The 20,174-nt window shown below is 40.2% G+C and overlaps 1 protein-coding gene across 2 annotated transcripts in view; it reads right to left on the bottom strand.

Moving 5' to 3' along the window:
* Positions 1-20,174, bottom strand: part of gpr158b (G protein-coupled receptor 158b) — an 84,510-nt gene that overhangs the window by 20,218 nt on the left and 44,118 nt on the right. For both annotated transcript variants that reach the window (XM_057856804.1, XM_057856803.1), the window contains 3 exons: positions 17,308-17,546; positions 6,788-6,926; positions 2,659-2,764 (listed from right to left, as the gene is read on the bottom strand). In XM_057856804.1, the coding sequence (XP_057712787.1) occupies positions 2,659-2,764; positions 6,788-6,926; positions 17,308-17,546 (484 nt within the window). The remainder of the gene's footprint in view (positions 1-2,658; positions 2,765-6,787; positions 6,927-17,307; positions 17,547-20,174) is intronic.

Genomic DNA, 20,174 nt, shown 5'->3' with positions numbered 1-20,174 from the left:
ACTGTGGAGGCCATTTGAGTACAGTGAACTCGTTGTCATGTTCAAGAAAGTAGTCTGAGATGATTCCAGCTTTATGACATGGCGCATTATCCTGCTGAAAGTAGCCATCAGAAGTTGGGTACATTGTGGTCATAAAGGGCTGGACATGGTCAGCAACAATACTCAGCTAGGCTGTGGCGTTCCAACGATGCTCAATTGGTACCAAGGGGCCCAAAGAGTGCCAAGAAAATATTCCCCACACCATTACACCACCACCACCAGCCTGAAACGTTGATACAAGGCAGGATGGATCCATGCTTTCATGTTGTTGACGCCAAATTCTGACCCTACCATCCGAATGTCGCAGCAGAAATCGAGACTCATCGGACCAGGCAACGTTTTTCCAATCTTCTATTGTCCAATTTCGATGAGCTTGTGCAAATAGTAGCCTCAGTTTCCTGTTCTTAACTGAAAGGAGTGGAACCCGGCGTGGTCTTCTGCTGCTGTAGCCCATCTGCCTCAAAGTTCGACGTACTGTGCATTCAGAGATGCTCTTCTGCCTACCTTGGTTGTAACGGGTGGTTATTTGAGTCACTGTTGCCTTTCTATCAGCTCAAACCAGTCTGGCCATTCTCCTCTGACCTCTGGCATCAACAAGGCATTTCCACCCACAGAACTGCCGCTCACTGGATATTTTTTCTTTTTCGGACCAGTGTCTGTAAACCCTAGAGATGGTTGTGCATGAAAATCCCAGTAGATCAGCACTTTCTGAAATACTCAGACCAGCCCTTCTGGCACCAACAACCATGCTACGTTCAAAGTCACTCAAATCACCTTTCTTCCCCATACCGATGCTTGGTTTGAACTGCAGGAGATTGTCTTAAACCATGTCTACATGCCTAAATGCACTAAGTTGCCGCCATGTGATTGGCTGATTAGAAATTAAGTGTTAACGAGCAGTTGGACAGGTGTACCTAATAAAGTGGCCAGTGAGTGTATGTTTGCTGTTAGTCTGTGACTTATTTACGTGTCACACTTCAAGTATATGAAGAATAAAGCAAAGGTTTGGTGTCAAAAGAGTTGTTTTGATGTTTCATTTTCAACAACAGACAGTTCACACACGATACATCATCACTGATTGAGAGTGCCTCGGTGCTTTTATGATAACGTTAACATCAAGGCTTCCAACACAGTTTGGGAAGTTCCATAGACGTCAGAAATCTGCTATGGCTTCCAACTGGCTGGTTGTAGAACACGGCAAACAAATCGGGCTAGAGGGCTTTTCAGACCTCGGACAAAACACTGGATGCAGTGCTCGACGCCAGTTTGAAGCTAGCCGCCACAGCTAGTTGGTTTTCACCCGAGGCTAAAACTCTCTATGCAGCATCAAAAGTTGGACAGACCGCCTCGAAACAGTCTTCTGCGTCGCCTGCGCCTCAACATTTGTATGATCAACGTTTACTCAATGTTGATGTTCTGAAGATCCACATTCAAGCGTTCCATCTTGCATTGTTTATTTTTTCTCCGTTAAACTAGACAAGAGGAAGTCAACATGCATGCTCCAAAACCGTACAAACATAACGCTGCACCCCTCTAGTGGCTTGGCGGTGAATTACAGAGCAACGCGTCACCTGGTTGGAGAACCACCGAATGTCGAATGACGCCGTAGTCGCTGCGCCGTCACCGCAACGCGTGAGCGTAACTCAGGCTTACGCCTGTGCCCATTCCAGGTTCATTTTGTGAAACATATGTGTCAGGTGCTGCTTGGTGAGATATGTCATGTTGCTTTAGCCTTTAAAGGTCTGTGCTGAGTGATCATCACACACTAAACTAACTTGTAGCGTTAGCTTAGTGTTCACATTAGCATTTAGCGCGGTGACTCGGTGTCTTAAACTCTTAGGAAAACATTTTTCGACATTTTTCAAACATTACAGTTTGTGGCGTCCAGGTGAGTTTAATTAATGGCAAATCATGTGCTGTTTTCTTGCTGAGTGTGTATTATTATTATGAAAATGGTGATGTCCTCGTAGACTACAGTTACAGTATGTGCTCGTCTGTCATGTTCATTCGAAATTGAAACCTTTTATTTATTCATGGACTAAAACTTTTGACTTTTATAGGCGAAAAAATTTTGAGAATTGTCGACTAAAACTAGATAAAATTTGTCAGAGTTTTCATTGACTAAAGCTACACGAAGACGGAACACATTTTGAAATGACTAAAATATGACTAAGACTAATAACTATTTTCGTCCAAAAGACTAAGACTAGAACGAAAATTAAATTGACTGCCAAAAACAACATTTGTGTGTAGTCATAAATAACTAGTTCTGGATATCCAAAGCACTTTTTCAACAAATATCGTGGCTGACTTGTGAATAATCTTTTGAATCTTGAGTTATACTTGGTCCCATTAACATGTTAAGAAGAGTTCAACATATTGACTTCTTTTTATTTTGAAAATCAAGAATATATCTTATACTGTAGCTAGATAGAACTTCCGGGGACTGGGTAAAACACAATTTGATTCATAATGGTTGCTAAATGGATCTGCCAGCAAATGGCAGCCGGATCGGAGCCACTACGCACTGACGTAGGCTGTGTAACTCTGGTCTTAGACCAGAAATCTGCTAAACCAGAGAAGGACAAAGCTCTTTAGATGCAGATATTGGAGTGATACCTTTGGAACAAGAAGCACTCCCACAGTCACCGTGACAGTTAGATGAGTGTGGGTGAAGATCAGTATCAGCATCCAATCTGGGTGAAGGCTAGATGCCACAGAGAACCTGCAAGAACACAAAGCTTCTGTTCAGCTGCCACAATATGAAAGTTAAAATGTAAAAGCAAGATGAGCAGAGTTTATGCTGTCTGAATTTTTGCATGCTACACATAAATTACAGCCCCCATAATTCTTTTCCCTCCGTATACATCAACTGTAAACAAAGTAGGACTGTAAGGGTTTAACACTGATATGCTGTTGATTTTCACCCGTACCGTACCGTACCGTACCGTACCGTACCGTACCATACACAATTCCAATAACAAGACAGGTAGTCCCCGGGTAACGAACGAGTTCCGTTCCTACGCTGGCGACGTAATTCGAATTTCCGTGTAAATCGTAATTAACCCTTTGAAAATTCAAATTAACTATCCAAAAAGTCCAAAAGTACAGTTTTTTTGTTTAATGGTGGAGAATTCACTGCCCTCTGGTGGCAGCGTTGAGTCTGGCTGGACTGTCGTTCAATAAAGCTTCCATACAGGAGCACTCAGACGTCTCACATGGATAAAGGATAGCTGCGCTGTGGTTTGGCCTACATAAGGCTGTAAATTGCTTCAGCTAATACAGTGGTATCTCGACATACGATTGCTTCGACACATGATCTTTTCGACATCCGACGTAAAATTTGACTCGCGATTTGTTTCTACATGCGAGGAAATGCTCAAAATACGACGATTTATGACAGCGTCACAGTTTCATTGTTTTCCCGCAAGACGGACGCACTGCAGATTTTCTTGAGAGAGAAATCAACATGGGTTCCAAAAATGTTAAAGCAGGTGGAGAGTAAACAAAAAAGGGAAGGCTTACCATTGAAAGGAAGATGGAATGATGGACAAATATGAGTGTGGGGGGCGCGTCTGTGAGCTGCTTGACAATACTCCTCCGACCTCCGTTCACCAGTCTTTATAAGTTAAGGTAACAATTATTAGTATGGTTCCATCGGCAAAGAGATCGCCAGCTTTGTCAGGTTTTTAATAATTTTATTTCATAACTTGTGCAACACAATACATCAACTGCCAGCAACAACAGGACGTCTGCCGTCAGCCCCGCGGTGCGTTTAGGTACAATACTTCCACAACATTAGAACCCGATTTGTTCCATTATTACAGGTATTATTATTATGATTATTACTATTATTATTCAGATTTTTATTCATAATGTATTTGTTTTGCTCTTGTGATTGCTATTTGCAACAGTAACAGCAATATTTATTAAGGGTTTAGTGTAGGTTTCGGGCTGTGGAATGAATTAATGGAATTATAATGTATTCTTATTGGAAAATTATGCTCAACATACGACCATTTCGACTTACAAACAAGGTCCTGGAACGAATTAACTACGTACGCACTGTATATGTTGATGCATTTGTAATTAAGTTTAGATTTATAGTTTGTGAAGTTAAGTGTGAGAGATTTCCTATGAGAATTGTAAATACAGTGCGGCAAATAAGTATTTAGTCAACCACCAACTGTGCAAGTTCTCCTACTTGAAAAGATTAGAGAGGCCTGTAATTGTCAACATGGGTAAACCTCAACCATGAGAGACAGAATGTGAAAAAAAAGTCACACACAGAAAATCACATTATTTGATTTTTAAAGAATTCATTTCCAAATTAGAGTGAACAATAAGTATTTGGTCACCACAAACAAGCAAGATTTCTGGCTGTCAAAGAGGTCTAACTTCTTCTAACGAGGTCTAATGAGGCTCCACTCGTTACCTGTATTAATGGCACCTGTTTTAACTCATTATGGGTATAAAAGACACCTGTCCACAATCTCAGTCTGTCACACTCCAAACTCCACTATGACCAAGACCAAAGAGCTGTCGAAGGACACCAGAGACAAAATTGTAGACCTGCACCGGGCTGGGAAGACTGAATCGGCAATAGGTAAAACGCTTGGTGTAAAGAAATCAACTGTGGGAGCAATTATTAGAAAATGGAAGACATATAAGACCAATGATCATCTCCCTCGATCTGGGGCTCCATGCAATATCTCACCCCGTGGCATCAAAATGATAACAAGAACGGTGAGCAAAAATCCCAGAAGCACACAGGGGGACCTAGTGAATGACCTACAGAGAGCTGGGACAACAGTAACAAAGGCTACTATCAGTAACACAATGCGCCGCCAGGGACTCAAATCCTGCACTGCCAGACGTGTCCCCCTGCTGAAGCCAGTACACGTCCAGGTCCGTCTGCAGTTCGCTAGAGAGCATTTGGATGATCCAGAAGAGGACTGGGAGAATGTGTTATGGTTAGATGAAACCAAAATAGAGCTTTTTGGTAGAAACACAGGTTCTCGTGTTTGGAGGAGAAAGAATACTGAATTGCATCCAAAGAACACCATACCCACTGTGAAGCATGGGGGTGGAAACATCATGCTTTGGGGCTGTTTTTCTGCAAACGGACCAGGACGACTGATCTGTGTAAAGGAAAAAATGAATGGGCCCATGTATCGAGAGATTTTGAGTGAAAATCTCCTTCCATCAGCAAGGGCATTGAAGATGAGACGTGGCTGGGTCTTTCAGCATGACAATGATCCCAGACACACAGCCAGGGCAACACAGGAGTGGCTTCGTAAGAAGCATTTCAAGGTCCTGGAGTGGCCTAGCCAGTCTCCAGATCTCAACCCCATAGAAAATCTGTGGAGGGAGTTGAAAGTCCGTATTGCCCAACGACAGCCCCAAAACATCACTGATATAGAGGAGATCTGCATGGAGGAATGGGCCAAAATACCAGCAACAGTGTGTGAAAAGCTTGCGAAGAGTTACAGAAAACGTTTGGCCTCTGTTATTGCCAACAAAGGATACATAAAAAAAGTATTGAGATGAACTTTTGGTATTGACCAAATACTTATTTTCCACCATGATTTGGAAATAAATTCTTTATAAATCAAACAATGTAATTTTCTGGGTTGTTTCCACATTCTGTCTCTCATGGTTGAGGTTTACCCATGTTGACAATTACAGGCCTCTCTAATATTTTCAAGTGGGAGAACTTGCACAATTATTGGTTGACTAAATACTTATTTGCCCCCCTGTACGTTAGCATTCGTGGCATTTAAGCTATCGGACTTTTGTGAAGCAAATCAGGCTAATTTAATCTACTAAATTTACATATTGATCGGATTAGATGGAGTTTGAACACCGATCGTTTTGTGTCGAGTGTTTTATTAATAAAATGCATGTCGTTTTGAACAGACGTTTCCATATGTGTGTTACAGCTTTACAAATCGTCAAAAGTGAAGGAAGTAAAAAGCTTCAAAAAGCACAATTGTTTTGTTTGCTGTCAAACTAAACAACTTCACGTTTGGTAAGAACTGAACAAGTCATGTTGATAAAGTAAAGTAAAAAATAGATACTGTTAGGTACAATTAGTTACTGTTTATGCGACAAAAACAAACAAACAAACAAACAAAAAAAGACTACAAACAAAATGGCGGACTAGACTCCAGCGTCGTAAAGTCGAAATCGCGTAAGTTGAGTACGTCGTAACCCGGGGACTACCTGTACCACTAAAATATCAACTCTTAGAAGTACATTTTACTCAAATACTTACTCAAGTAAATGTAACGGAGTAAATATAAGGCATTATTACCCACCTCTGCTAACTATAATTGATGATGGTGATGTCATCTCCAAAATGGCCCCAAAGTCTGCCTTTCTGCTTAGCTAGTACTTAAAAATCATTATAGATATAAAAATTGTGTTACTGACACTGAAAACTGTTGCTTTTTCATTTCATATCTGAAACCAGACTGACGCCTCAGGACATGATGTATGCTGTATTGAAGAGAGGATGAAGTCCGGGGATGATGAAATCCAGATTAGAAAAAAAAAAAAAAAAATTTTAAACTATGTCAGCGCTAGCTACTCTCTCACAGGCTCTGAAGTCAACCAGCTTCTTGGAGCTGTTTCCAAATTTGGTATTTGACTTTGCAGAATGATTCTTTAGATTTAATGTATTCATCTTTTCCAATGGCATTGGATCTCTTTACATAGGATTTAAATATCATTTTCTTGCACCCACCTGATGGTGTGGAAGACAGTTGATAAGAAGAGCTCATTGTAGATGGCCACAGCCATGTAACGTGGCTCGTGGAAGGCTGAGTGAATTGTTCGGACAGCGTAGTACAGGTAGACACCCCAAAGCAGGAAAAGCAACTCCGCTAAGAAGCAAAAGAAATGGAATTCAACTGTATTGTCCATATTAATTTGATTGTTTTAAAAGATGTTCCTTTATGTCTATTGATTCATAACTCAATTTCTACATCATTTGTCCTCATTACGTTTCAATATGGGCAAGAGTCCATCTCCATTGACTTTAAATTGGTCGCTAAACAATTACAGCTACAGCACATACTGTATACAGTCAATAAACAAGTACTCACACCAATTATGGGCTTTTTAAAGGCTGCAATATACCTAACACCCATGTTTTTGAAATGCGGAAAGAAGCTTGAGTACCCAGTGTATATTCTCAAGTGCATGCAAACTTTCAAGCAACACAAATTAAAAAATTCGGGCTGTCAAACGATTAAATTTTTTAATCCAGTTAATCACAGCTTAAAAATTAATTAATAGTAATTAATCACAATTCAAACCTTCTTTAAAATATGCCTTATTTTTCTGTAAATTATTGTTGGAATGGAAAGATAAGACACAAGACGGACATAAACATTCAACATACTGTACATAACTACTGTATTTGTTTATTATAACAATAAATCCACAAGATGGCATTAACATTATTAACATTCTTTCTGTTAAATTGATCCACGGATAAAGACTTGTAATTCTTAAAAGATAAATTTGAGTACAAGATATAGTAATTTTATATTTAAACCCCTCTTAATATTTTCATTTTAATAAAATATGTAAAATTTTCAATCAAAAAAATTAATTAATAGCTCACCATTGTTGACGTCGCCGAGCGGGACGTCACATGGGCTCCCTGCCGTTCTTCCACAGTGTCTTTAACTATGTAAGGTAGTGATTGATATACACCACAAGGTGTCAATGGCGAGTTTTAAATTAGAGATCTAGCCAAGGTAAAGTCTGAGTAAGTTTTACGTGTATTTTGCGTAGCTATTTTGATTGGGAATCACAGTTCTCTTTGCATTGAGCGCTTTTCTTTTAGTGAACATTATTTTTTTGAGAAATAGGAATATTATTTTTGTTGTGCTTTCACTAAATGATACTGTAGCGACTTAACTGTTCCGCCCAAATGCATGTTCAATTAAGCTGTTAAAAAAAATATTGTCTCCTGCTCCGCACAATTGCATGATGGGAAGTTGGGCAACCATGACTGTCAGTGGTGGCTACAAAGGGTAAACAGTATGTTCTGCATTGTGTTCAATTAAGCTGTTAAGAAAAATATTGTCTCCTGCTCCGCACAATTGCATGATGGGAAGTTGGGCAACAATGACTGTTAGTCGTGGCTGCAGATGGTATACAGTATGTTCTGCGTTGTGTTCAAGTAAGCGTGTTAAGAAAAATATCGTCTCCTGCTCCGCCCAAATGCATGATGGGAAGTTGGGCAACCATGACTGTTAGTAGTGGTTGCAAATGGAATACAGTATGTTCTGCGTTGTGTTCAATTAAGTGTGTCAAGAAAAAGATCGACTCCTTTCATTCTTCCCCACGTCGTTTGCCACAATAATTACTTTTGTTGTGAAAGAGTTCCCAAAGCTTAAGCCAATAAAAGGCGCGGCCCAAAGAACGCCTGTGTCCACTCGCATTTCCCTGCCTTTTCGCTCTCAATGTGCTAAAAGGGCGTCACTGTAAACTGTTTGAGGCAACGCATGAACGGATCATTCCATGAATGCGTTAATTGCGTAAAATATTTTAACGTGATTAATTTTAAAAATTACCACCCATTAACGCCTTAAATTTGACAGCCCTAAAAAAATATATTTAATGACTCCTAGTCTAAAGTTACTGCATTATTTCTAATAATATGCAATAGAGAAAACAAGGATGAAGTATTGTATACTGTACATTACACTTATAAAATTGAAAAAAGGGCTGACGTCATAAGGTCTCAATTTTTTTTCCTTTTTCGTATCCAAATGTCACTATTAACTGTGGCATCAGATCACTTGGAGTCCATACATTCTTTCAGAGTTAAGAATCTATTAATAGGCATGGAAATATCTGGTCTATGAATGATTAAATTACATGCTCAGGATTCCTTGGGAGGTCTTCTTGGAGAATGGTAAGCATAACACATCAAACAAATGCTTGTTTACACCAAATATTCATAAGACAATTGTTGTTGCTTTACAAGTAGGAAAAAAAGATATGTGTGTAGACAGAGGAGTGTTCCCTCATTGCCAATTTTATAAAAAAGGCAACGTCATTGCTGTAATTTTCAGTTTAACATTAGTCAAGAGTTTTTAAAAACAGTTTTGCAGGGTGCTTTCTGTTCACAGCATAGCCACAACACATTAGTGTGTCCTCGTGGGTTGTCATGGCAACTAGCAGACTCCCTCGTTTCCTATCCTGCATACAATACATGCATACAAATATGGCAAGATTGTTGTATTTAACATCAGTCATTCCATTGAAATCTTCTGGTGTTTGTGAGTCTGACAGCTTCATCATTTTTATCAGCAGGGCTTTCACTATTCTCTTCTCTCCATTTTCTATACTGCTCATCTTCATTGGAGTCCCTGATTAGCTTGACCCTATACCAGCAAACATTGGGAAAATGGTAGGGTACTTCCTAAACTGGTCAGCATTCCACCACAAGACATATACGGTACAGACAAATAACGTATAAGCATTCGAATTCCCATGCCCACCACCCAAAGTACCCAGAGAAAACCCCTTTACTCCTTTTGTCAACACCGAGCCAAAATCTGGATCCGTGACAGGAACTACTGTGAGGCAGACATGTTAGTAGCCAACACATCTACAGTACTTTTGACTGAAAAAATGATTACAATGTGCTGAGGCGCTTACAAAATTTAACATCTGAATTTAGGTTACCTTCAGCAAGCAGAACAAATGTGATTTTTTTTTTTTTTTTTTTTTTTGTTGACACATTTCACAAATTCAGCAACTACATAAAGTCACTGTGCCACTCAGAAAGTGTACCCACAAGTAGTTGTGCCATATAACGGTGCCAATCAGAAGGTGTACCCACATATATCTGCCATTCACAGTGTGAATGAGGCAAAGACTTGTGGGTAGACCTTCCGAATTGTACCGTGACTTAACAGAGTTGGTGAATTCATTACATGCGTGAGTGTTCTGTTGTAACTACAAAAATATGTAATCATATTAAAGAGTATGTAGCGGCAAAGGGGGTGTGAGACATCAATAGAACCATTATGTGCCAAGATAACAAACATTGATAAAGTTAACAAAATAATCAATCACATTAATGAGCAATTACCGAAAATAGATCGAAAATGACGAACATATCCAAAAGTGTTCCGGAAACAGCCGAATGGGGCGGAGACGTCACGACAAGTGATTGACAGTCGAGGCGGAGCCAGGTGCCATTGTTTTTTAACGACGAGAGAGTAGCGTTGGGGTTTGTTTGACCAAAACATCACAAAAATGGTTCAAAACTGCTGTGCTATGTGGTGTACAAATAGTTATTTATCGGAATATAGTATCCATGAGTTCCTGAACGTGAAAAAAAAAGCTGGACTACACAGACAACGGGTAAAGTGCGTCCGTGCAAAGAGGGCTAATTTTCTAGACACAGCCTCCAGCACGCTTTTCTGTGGTGCGCATTTTCCACCTGAAAGCTTCTCGAACTATGGACAAGAGAAATCGGGTTTTGCTAAAAGATTGCTGCTCAAAGCAGATGCGGTGCCGACCATACAGGTGCAGCTACCTAAATGTCCCGAGATATCAAGAAAGAGGACGATGACTGGTAAAGGAGGCTAAAGCTAAGCAAAGGAGGGGAGCAGCCAAGCTCGAAATGGCCAGAGTGGGTACTCTTTTATAATAAAAAAATGTCACGCATTGGATACAGGACTGGACACATGTATAAATTATCGTTCGTAAAATATATAGAACAAATCCTCTGATCCCATTCATGTTTGTGTCTGTTGGCAGAGCGAAAAGCTATGATAGCGCAATAAATGATAATTATTCTATGCATTCCTTTATTTTGCAGTCACTGTGTATCAGCTTCACAAAAAGAAATGCAAATCAAATCATTGGTGTTTCCCACACGATGTGCTGCCGATGTTTCATCAGTGTCATTGCTCCCCTCAATGACCGTTTCATTACGCTGCATTGGCGTTCGTTTGGGCTCAAATTGGTAACCTAAAACACCGATTAAAGCTTCGTAACTCTCCTCGTCACCATTACATGAACATTCGTTACGTCCTTCTACGTCGGATTCGTCGCTGAAACTGAAACGAAATTGTCTGCCATCATCGCCGCCATTCAGTATTAAAGCACTGAGCCTTTTTCTTGTTGAAGAAACACCCCTCACTGTCAATTCTGAATTCTCTTTTATTGACAACGAGGGGTGTTTCTTTATGAGGGAACCTGGAATATGTGCAGGACGAACACAATGCATCAGCATAAACAGCTCAAAACACCCCTAATTCTCCCCTCAATAGAAGGAATTATATTGATGCAGACAGGCGCTGCGCCCCTAGTGGCCGGTGGCACTCTCTTCACTTGTTGTGACGTCACGCACACAATCTGCCAGATCTCGAGCGCCGGTCGTTTTAGCTTGACAATCGAGCCAAATTTCTCTCATTTTCTTGTGTGTAATTACACGAAGTGGCATGATATGAATACAAAAGGCATGTGTTTATGGATAACTGATGGAATATTAAATTTTTCCCAGGGCACTACATACCCTTTAATATAAATTGTGGTTTCTTAATTTAATAAAATATACCCTTAGGTTCATTTTGTCATTAATTGTAAAATTAAAAGAGAAAAAGTAAGTGGAACTTTTGACACCGGAAATGCTGCCGTCTGGCCTCGTCTTAGATGTGGACTTCCGCCCATATTTCAGACTGAATTTGGACAGCACATGAGCAACAGCGTGTCCTCGTTCCTCATGCACTTTTGTCTGTTCCACAGGTCAGTATCCACCAGTGTTGACTAATTTTGAGTCAAATGTAATTTTATTGTATTGATTGTATGTTAAGAGCAAGAATGATGGTCATTGAAGAAGTTTAATTGACAAAAGAAAGTGAAAAGAAACCGCGTTCTCAAGTGATAGCAACGGCTATATTGCCCTCTGCTGTAGAATTGTAGATTGCGATGTAGATTGCGTCATACAATACTTGTAGTCACTACTCTCCCACCTTTGTTCAATAAATGTATATAGTGGACATGTTGTTAAGTAAAGGTATTTAGCGAACTTGTTGTATATTATCTGTGTTGTTTAAGAACGTGTAAAATGATTATTTGTTGATGTGAAAAGAAAAGAGTGACAATGAAACCGTTATATTCGTCCGCGCGCGTCCCCTTGTGGCGAAAGTATGTCGTACAGCTAAAAAGAACAACAGATGTCAGTTGTATCCATCACAGTAAAGCAAGACTGTTATTGATTTGAAGAAAACGTTTTCTTATACCTGTAAATATTATTTTGAACAGATTTTCGTTTTATTGAGTAAGAAGACATTTAATTTAAGCGGATGTGAATGTGATGTTGAAGTCATGATGTTGAAATTAAAAAGACTGAATTTGGACAGCACATGAGCAACATCGTGTACTCGTTCCTCATGCACTTTTTTCTGTTCCACAGACTATTGTATTTGTTGTCTGGTACCATTTTTGGGACCCGTAACAGTTCTGTGAGTAAACGTGCACAAAATGTGAGCTCGACATTATGTATATTTATACACTCACCGGCCACTTTATTAGGTACACCTGTGCAACTGCTCGTTAACACTTAATTTCTTATCAGCCAATCACATGGCGGCAACTCAGTGCATTTAGGCATGTAGACATGGTTTAAGACAATCTCCTGCAGTTCAAACTGAGCAGCAGTATGGGGAAGAAAGGTGATTTGAGTGACTTTGAACGTGGCATGGTTGTTGGTGCCAGAAGGGTTGGTCTGAGTATTTCAGAAACTGCTGATCTACTGGGATTTTCACGCACAACCATCTCTAGGGTTTACAGAGAATGCTTCGAAAAAGAAAAAATATCCAGTGAGCGGCAGTTCTGTGGGCGGAAACGCCTTGTCGATGCCAGAGGTCAGAGGAGGATGGCCAGACTGGTTCGAGCTGATAGAAAGGCAAAAGTGACTCAAATAACCACCCGTTACAACCAAGGTAGGCAGAAGAGCATCTCTGAACGCACAGTACGTCGAACTTTGAGGCAGATGGGCTACAGCAGCAGAAGACCACGCCGGGTGCCACTCCTTTCATCTAAGAACAGGAAACTGAGGCTACAATTTGCACAAGCTCATCGAAATTGGACATTAGAAGATTGGAAAAACGTTGCCTGGTCTGATGAGTCTCGATTTCTGCTGCGACATTCGGATGGTAGGGTCAGAATTTGGCGTCAACAACATGAAAGCATGGATCCATCCTGCCTTGTATCAATGGTTCAGGCTGGTGGTGGTGTAATGGTGTGGGGAATATTTTCTTGGTACTCTTTGGGCCCCTTGGTACCAATTGAGCATCGTTGGAACGCCACAGCCTACCTGAGTATTGTTGCTGACCATGTCCATCCCTTTATGACCACAATGTACCCAACTTCTGATGGCTACTTTCAGCAGGATAATGCGCCATGTCATAAAGCTGGAATCATCTCAGACTGGTTTTTTGAACATGACAATGAGTTCACTGTACTCAAATGGCCTCCACAGTCACCAGATCTCAATCCAATAGAGCATCTTTGGGATGTGGTGGAACGGGAGATTCGCATCATGGATGTGCAGCCGACAAATCCGCACCAATTGTGTGATGCCATCATGTCAATATGGACCAAACTCTCTGAGAAATGCTTCCAGCACTGGAAACTGGGCCGAAATGGCTCTTAGAGTGCTAAAGGTTTCCAACCCCTGGTCTAAAACATTTCAATAATGGGGGCTCATATTATGTTAAACTGATGTTGAATCTGCATTAGAGGCGGGCGGTTTACCAAAAACTTACTGTTACCGAGATGGTTCACGATGACCGACGTAATTTGGACCATGTCAGTAAAGTCGTTTTTTTAAAGGGTATGACAACATCAGGGGAAATGCTAATATTCCATCATTTATCCATAAACGCATGCTTTTTGGATTCATATCATGCCACTTCGTGTAAGTACACACATCGCAACACCAAGAAAATGATAGAAATTTGGATCGATTGTCAAGCTAAAACGACCCGCCCCGAGATCTCGGAAATCTAGCATATTGTGTGCATGACGTCACTACAAGGAAACAACCGGCTCAGTGCTTAGTACTGAATGGCGGCGATGATGGCGGACAATTTTGTTTCTAGTTGCAGCGACAAATCCGAAGTAACGAACATTCTTCTAATGGTGACGAAGAGAGTTATGAACCTTTCTTTGGTGTTTTGGGTTATCAATTAGTGCCCAAACGAAAGCCAATGTAGTCCAATGAAAGGATCATTGAGGGGAGCAATCACACTGATGAAACACCGGCAACAAGAGATCGTGTGGGAAACACCGAACGGTTTGTTTTGCATTTCTTTTTGTGAAGCTGATACACTGTGACCGCAAAATAATGTAATGTATAGAATAATTATCATTTATTGTGCTATCATAGGTTTTCGCTCTGCCAACAGACACAAATATGAATGGGATTAGAGGATTTGTTGTGTATATTTTACGAGCGACGATAATTTATACATGTGTCCATACCTATATCCAATGCGTGATATGTTTTTTATTATAAAAGAGTACTCACTCTGGCCATTTCCCTCCTTTGCTTTGCCTGGGGTGGTGGGGTGGTCTCATCAGAGCCAGTAATCGTCCTCTTTCTTGATATCTCAAGACATTTAGGTGGCTGCGCGTGTAGGTGGGCACCGCATCTGCTTTCAGCAGCAATTTCTTAGCAAAACCTGATTTCATTTGTCCATAGTTCGTATAGCTTGCAGGTGTAAAATATGCACTACACAAAACCGTGCCGGAGGCTGGGTCTGCAAAATTAGCCCTCTTAGCACTGACGAACTTTACTCATTGTCCGCGTAGTCCAGCTCTTTTTCTCGCGTTCGGGAACTCGTGGCTACTACATTGCGACAAATGGCTATTTGTACACCACATAGCATGACAGGTTTGAACCATTTTAGCAATTTTTTGATAAAACACGAACGCAACTCTCTCGTCGATAAACAACGATGGCACCTGCCTCGACCTTTTGTTTCCTTGTCATGACGTCTCCGCCCCATGTGGCTGTTTCCGGAATACTTTCGGAAATGTTCGTAATTTTCGATCTATTTTCGATAATTGCTCATGAATGTGATTTATTTTTTTGTTAACTTTATTAATATTTGTTATATTGCCACATAACGGTACTATTGATATCTCACAGCCCCTTATTGTTTGAATACCCTTTAAGGAAACGAGGAAATAGTCTTTTCAGCGCACTTTGACACGTGTTGTTCAGCTATGCTCATTCCCCTTTAGGAAAGCAGCCAGTGTGCATATGTGTGAAGTCATGTGGCTATCAGTAAATCAAACAAACAGAAGCCCAGTATGCTAAAGCTAGCGGCTAACGCTACAAGTAAATGTGATGGAATCGGACAATAGTGAAACGGCTACTGGTAGCCAGGCCAAAGGCATTTCGAGTAGAGCATTAGTCGACGGTCATAGTGTGGTGTTGGTGCCAAGAAAGAATTTGATGTCGGCTGTCTGGAAAAACTGGATTTAAGAAGGACGACGAACCATGGAGCCCTACATCAGTTTGACGGTCCGTTTCATAGACTACGTGTGGGTTGCTGGATACAGCCTATTTCACAGCCTATGCTTCTCCTGTCAGCCCTTGTCTTTTTTTTTTTTTTTTTCTTTTTTCTTTAGGTTAATCATATCAAATCTTGTAACTGTCCATGATACCAATGATGATGACAATAAATAAATAAAAACATTTCTTGGACGACCACACGGGTGAAATGATCGCTCAGGCCCTGAAAAAAATCCTCTCTGCGTGGGTCGTAAAGTCGCCATCAGCACCTGTGACAGCGGCTCTAACCTTCTCAAAGCAGCTGAACTTAATGAGTGGATTGGGCACGGACTGCGTCTAGCAATCAGTATGTCGCGTTATTTTGTATCTCTGTGTGTGAGTGATTTCTCTGATAGCTTTTATGATGGTACAGCATTCAGCATAAAGTATAATCCAACAGTGTGGCCAGTAATATGACTGTTTAGTAGCCACCGTTATTTTTCTGTGTGTGCTTGCTTTATTCTGTGTCATTACTGTCATCATAACCTTAAATGTTTCATTGGCATAAGAGTTAGAGCAGTATAGATTAATGTGTGTGTGTGGGGGGGGGGGGGGGGGCCAAGGGTGTAGGCTTGCATAGGGACAGTAGGGACATAATACTAGCAACTTTTTAGGATCCTCAAATTGTCCCTACCAACTTTTAAGCAACCTTATATGCATCATATAATGAGTTAAGTTATATAGGTACATGAATGATTTAGATTGTCTTCCCATATGTTGTAAGGATAGAATTGACCCTATCATTATTAAGTGAACTATTTCAAACCTACATTTACCCCATTTCACTTGCTGATTGTGCCGGTCCATCCCCCATCCCTCAAACGCACATTTCATTGGCTGATGACTTGACCCACCCCAGACACACACACGCAGACTCACACAACCCCAACAGAAATACAAAAAACATGCCGCCTCCTCCACCCCCTTCGAGGAGGAGGGATATTAGAAGTTTCTTTTGGCCAGCAGCAGCCACTGTAAGTGTTTTAAAAAGACGTCAATGTTGTGCAGGTGGGGAACACACCACTAATTTTGCTACTGAAAGTCCAACCTGCATCAGAGTTAGCATAACATTAAACTGTGCAAACTTGCTAACCTGCAAAACTCAAGTAGGAAGCTGCTTAGACAGAAGTGTCCTTCTGTTTGTGTTTTCTAAAGTTAACGTTAATTAAAATGTAGTGAACTCTGCTGGAAACTATAGAACTAGAAAAAACGTGAGCAAGAAGCTGCTTAGAGAGAGAGAGGGGTGCTGCAAAACCTAATGTTAATCACACAACACAACAAACTAGTACATACAACATAATCATAATTAACTATGTACATGTTCAAGTCATACAAGCTGTAATAAATGTTCATACTTGAATGCTTACAGTATTGTTTACAAGATATTTTTGTATACTTAATGTTTACACTGCATGTACAATTTTTAAATATCTTAAACTGAAAGCTGGGAAATAAATCAAAAAGAAACGGTTAATTTGTAATACATGCGTTGAATCAGATTTTCAAATTATATAACAGCCCACTTGGGCGAATTTATCGTATTTATTGTTATCGAGGTAAATGTGCTCAATTTACCGTGTAAAGTATTTAAGGCCATAATCTAAGCCCTAATATGCATCACAGTTTTTTCCTAAACACATTGTACAGAATAGAATTTAACTCACCAACAGCTATCATGTAGTCCCAGCGGTCAAGCAGACACATACTAAACTGCAGGCCCTCCGATGAGAGTCCCACTGTAATTAAGGCCTGACTCAGGTCCGGGTTCTGACAAACTGCAGATGTCCAGGCCACCAGGAACCACAACACCACTAACAAGATTATTGCCAGCATCCTTAGGACCCGCCAGCTGGTCATGTAAGGTGTCCTTTGTGCCGTACGTGACAAAAACACCTTTAACACTCTGAATGGCATAAGAGCAGAGAACAACAGTGGTCACAGCTGTGAGACATTATTGTAAACGTCAAAAATGGTATTAAAAGCTCATATTTTGTATTGTCATACATTAAGCCAAAAAAAAGAGGATTACTTAATAAAAGAGGAATCCATTAATTCCCTCATTTGCCATGCCATGAAAAGTCATGGGATGAGGAATCCAATTACAGAAAAATTCATTTGCTCTTTTACGCATAAGAATCTAGCTAATTGAAAGTTTCACTTGGGGCTCTACTAAAGGAGTTATTTTTTCTTTCTTGTTTTTTTTTTTTTTTTTTTTTTTTTTTTTTTTTTACTTCTGCGGAGCCATATGGATGTATTGATAGGATCATCAACTGAAGCAGATATGCAGACAAAGTCATCAGGAGCAGCTTGCAGGAGGTCCCCCAAGGCACAATTCACAACCAGCCATTTAGCTCCGAAGACGTACAAATGGGTACATCTACCAGGAGAACTGTCTTAAACTAACTGATTCATTCAAAAGGAGTGTTTTGTTTTACATGCATTACTAATACGTCCTGTAGCCTTCATCACATGCGTCATGTCTTTCTAAAAGAAATGAATCGGGGGACGATAGATAATATGAACCTTCTTCAACGACTGTCCTGACCTCTTGCTCAGTGTCTTTGAAACACTAACATAGCGAGATTCTAATGGGCTGTTTACATGGTGACGGCGAAAACGGAAGGCGAAGACGCAAACTTTTGATACAACATTCCAAACAGCAAACATGGCGGAACGGCGGTTTTAATTGACTGTTTTTGTAATATTTCTAATTCAAATATATTTTATTTTAGCATTTTCGTGCCTTTTGAACAGTGTTGTTAATCTTACTTTAAAAAAGTAATTAATTACAGTTACAAATTACTTCTCCCATAAAGTAATTGCGTTAGTAACTCAGCTACCTGAATATAAGAGTAATTAGTTACTTGGCAAAGTACCGTAATTTTCGGACTATAAGCCACTACTTTTTTCCTTCATTTTGAATCCTGCGGCTTATAGTCCAGTGCGGCTTATTTGTTGATTTATTTGGGTTAATAGGCAACACATCCCCCCTAGCATGCATTGCAGTACTACAGATATAAATAACAATTAAAATCCATGTTCTGTGCTACTTATTTATTCGGTTACTGTTCCAGTTGTTTCATTAATTGCTTGTTTTGGTATTTGGTAACACAATATTTGACAGCAGCATCTTAAGACATAAGACAACATTTATGGCCAGGTCAGATCTTTTACAACCATTGAAAAGGGAGATAATTTGCACTTCATTAATGCTAATGACAGTGCCATGTCATAATCATCATTGTCTAATGACAATCCTAAGCGCCACTGTCAAATAGTGTTACCAAATACCATAACTAGCAATTAATGAAATAACTGGAACAGTAAGTTAATAAATAATAAGCACAGAACATGAATTTTGATTGTTAGTGACATCTGTAGCGCTGCAATGCATGCTAGGAGGCATGTTGGACAACAATAGTGTTGACAGCAGGTGACAGGAGAGGTTGACTGTCTCCCCCAAGGCAGCAGTGATGGCAAAATGAAGCTTCTTGAAGCAATGAAGCTTTGAAGCCAATTGGTTCAAAGCTTCATGGTGGTTCATTTGGTCTTATTACAGTCGTATGATGCTGCTGTCAAATAAAGTGTTAGCGGTTAACATCTTTTGGTGTAAATATCCCATAAAACAGTGAGGACAGCTGCGGTTTATAGTCCCGTATGGCTTATCCATGAACCAATGCCATTTTCGTGTCGCATTTGGTGGGTGGCGGCTTATAGTCAGGTGTGCCTTATAGTGCAAAAATTACGGTAACTGGTGATATTTGTCAAGTTTTTTTTTTCTAAAACAAAAACAAAAAAAAGCAGGTCACACAATGTAAAGTTTGAAGGGTTTTGGGACAATTGGCCCTAGCCCAATTCTTTACCCTAAACTTAGCTAGACACAGGAGTATTGCGGATATTGCGATAACTAGATAGTAAAATTTGCTATGTGTGGGAGTCATTTAATGTTGAGAATCAACCGTTAAAGTTGTTAAAATTGCTCTCGTTATTGCATTAGTTCCCTTCTGTCTTCTTTCGACATGTGAAAGTTTTAAAACTGTTTCATCATTTAAGGATCGATCTGAGTCAAGATTTTGCTAATTTAGGAGTATTTTAGATAAAAAGTTACCTAAGTTCGCTAGGAAGGTTCTCTACAACAGAGCCTTCCTGAGAGGTCTATTGCTTTAAGATGGCGGCTGTTTACTCACGCATCTAGTTCTTTATACATGTTGCTAATGCTGCCGTGTCTGCCATTTGCATCTAGTTCTATAATATGTGATATCTACCGTAGCATCATGTGGGCGTAGTTTTAAGGCTATCGGCTACAGTCAGGTATTATTGGAGCCACCTAGCATCGCTTTTACAACAGCGTCACAACTTCCTTGCCTCCTCACCACTCCTGCTCTGCTCTCTCGTCTCCGTGAGTCCATCTCTTTCAGATTTTTCTCGCGTCATTCAACCAACATAGTAATGCATAGTAACACACGCCTTTCCCGCCTCAGTAACGGAAACGGTGTTGCCAAGATGACAAAAGTAATTATTTAGATTACTC

The sequence above is a fragment of the Corythoichthys intestinalis genome, chromosome 14 (assembly GCF_030265065.1).
Source record: "Corythoichthys intestinalis isolate RoL2023-P3 chromosome 14, ASM3026506v1, whole genome shotgun sequence".
NCBI classification, from domain to species: domain Eukaryota; kingdom Metazoa; phylum Chordata; class Actinopteri; order Syngnathiformes; family Syngnathidae; genus Corythoichthys; species Corythoichthys intestinalis.
This window is presented reverse-complemented; position numbering and strand designations above follow the sequence as displayed.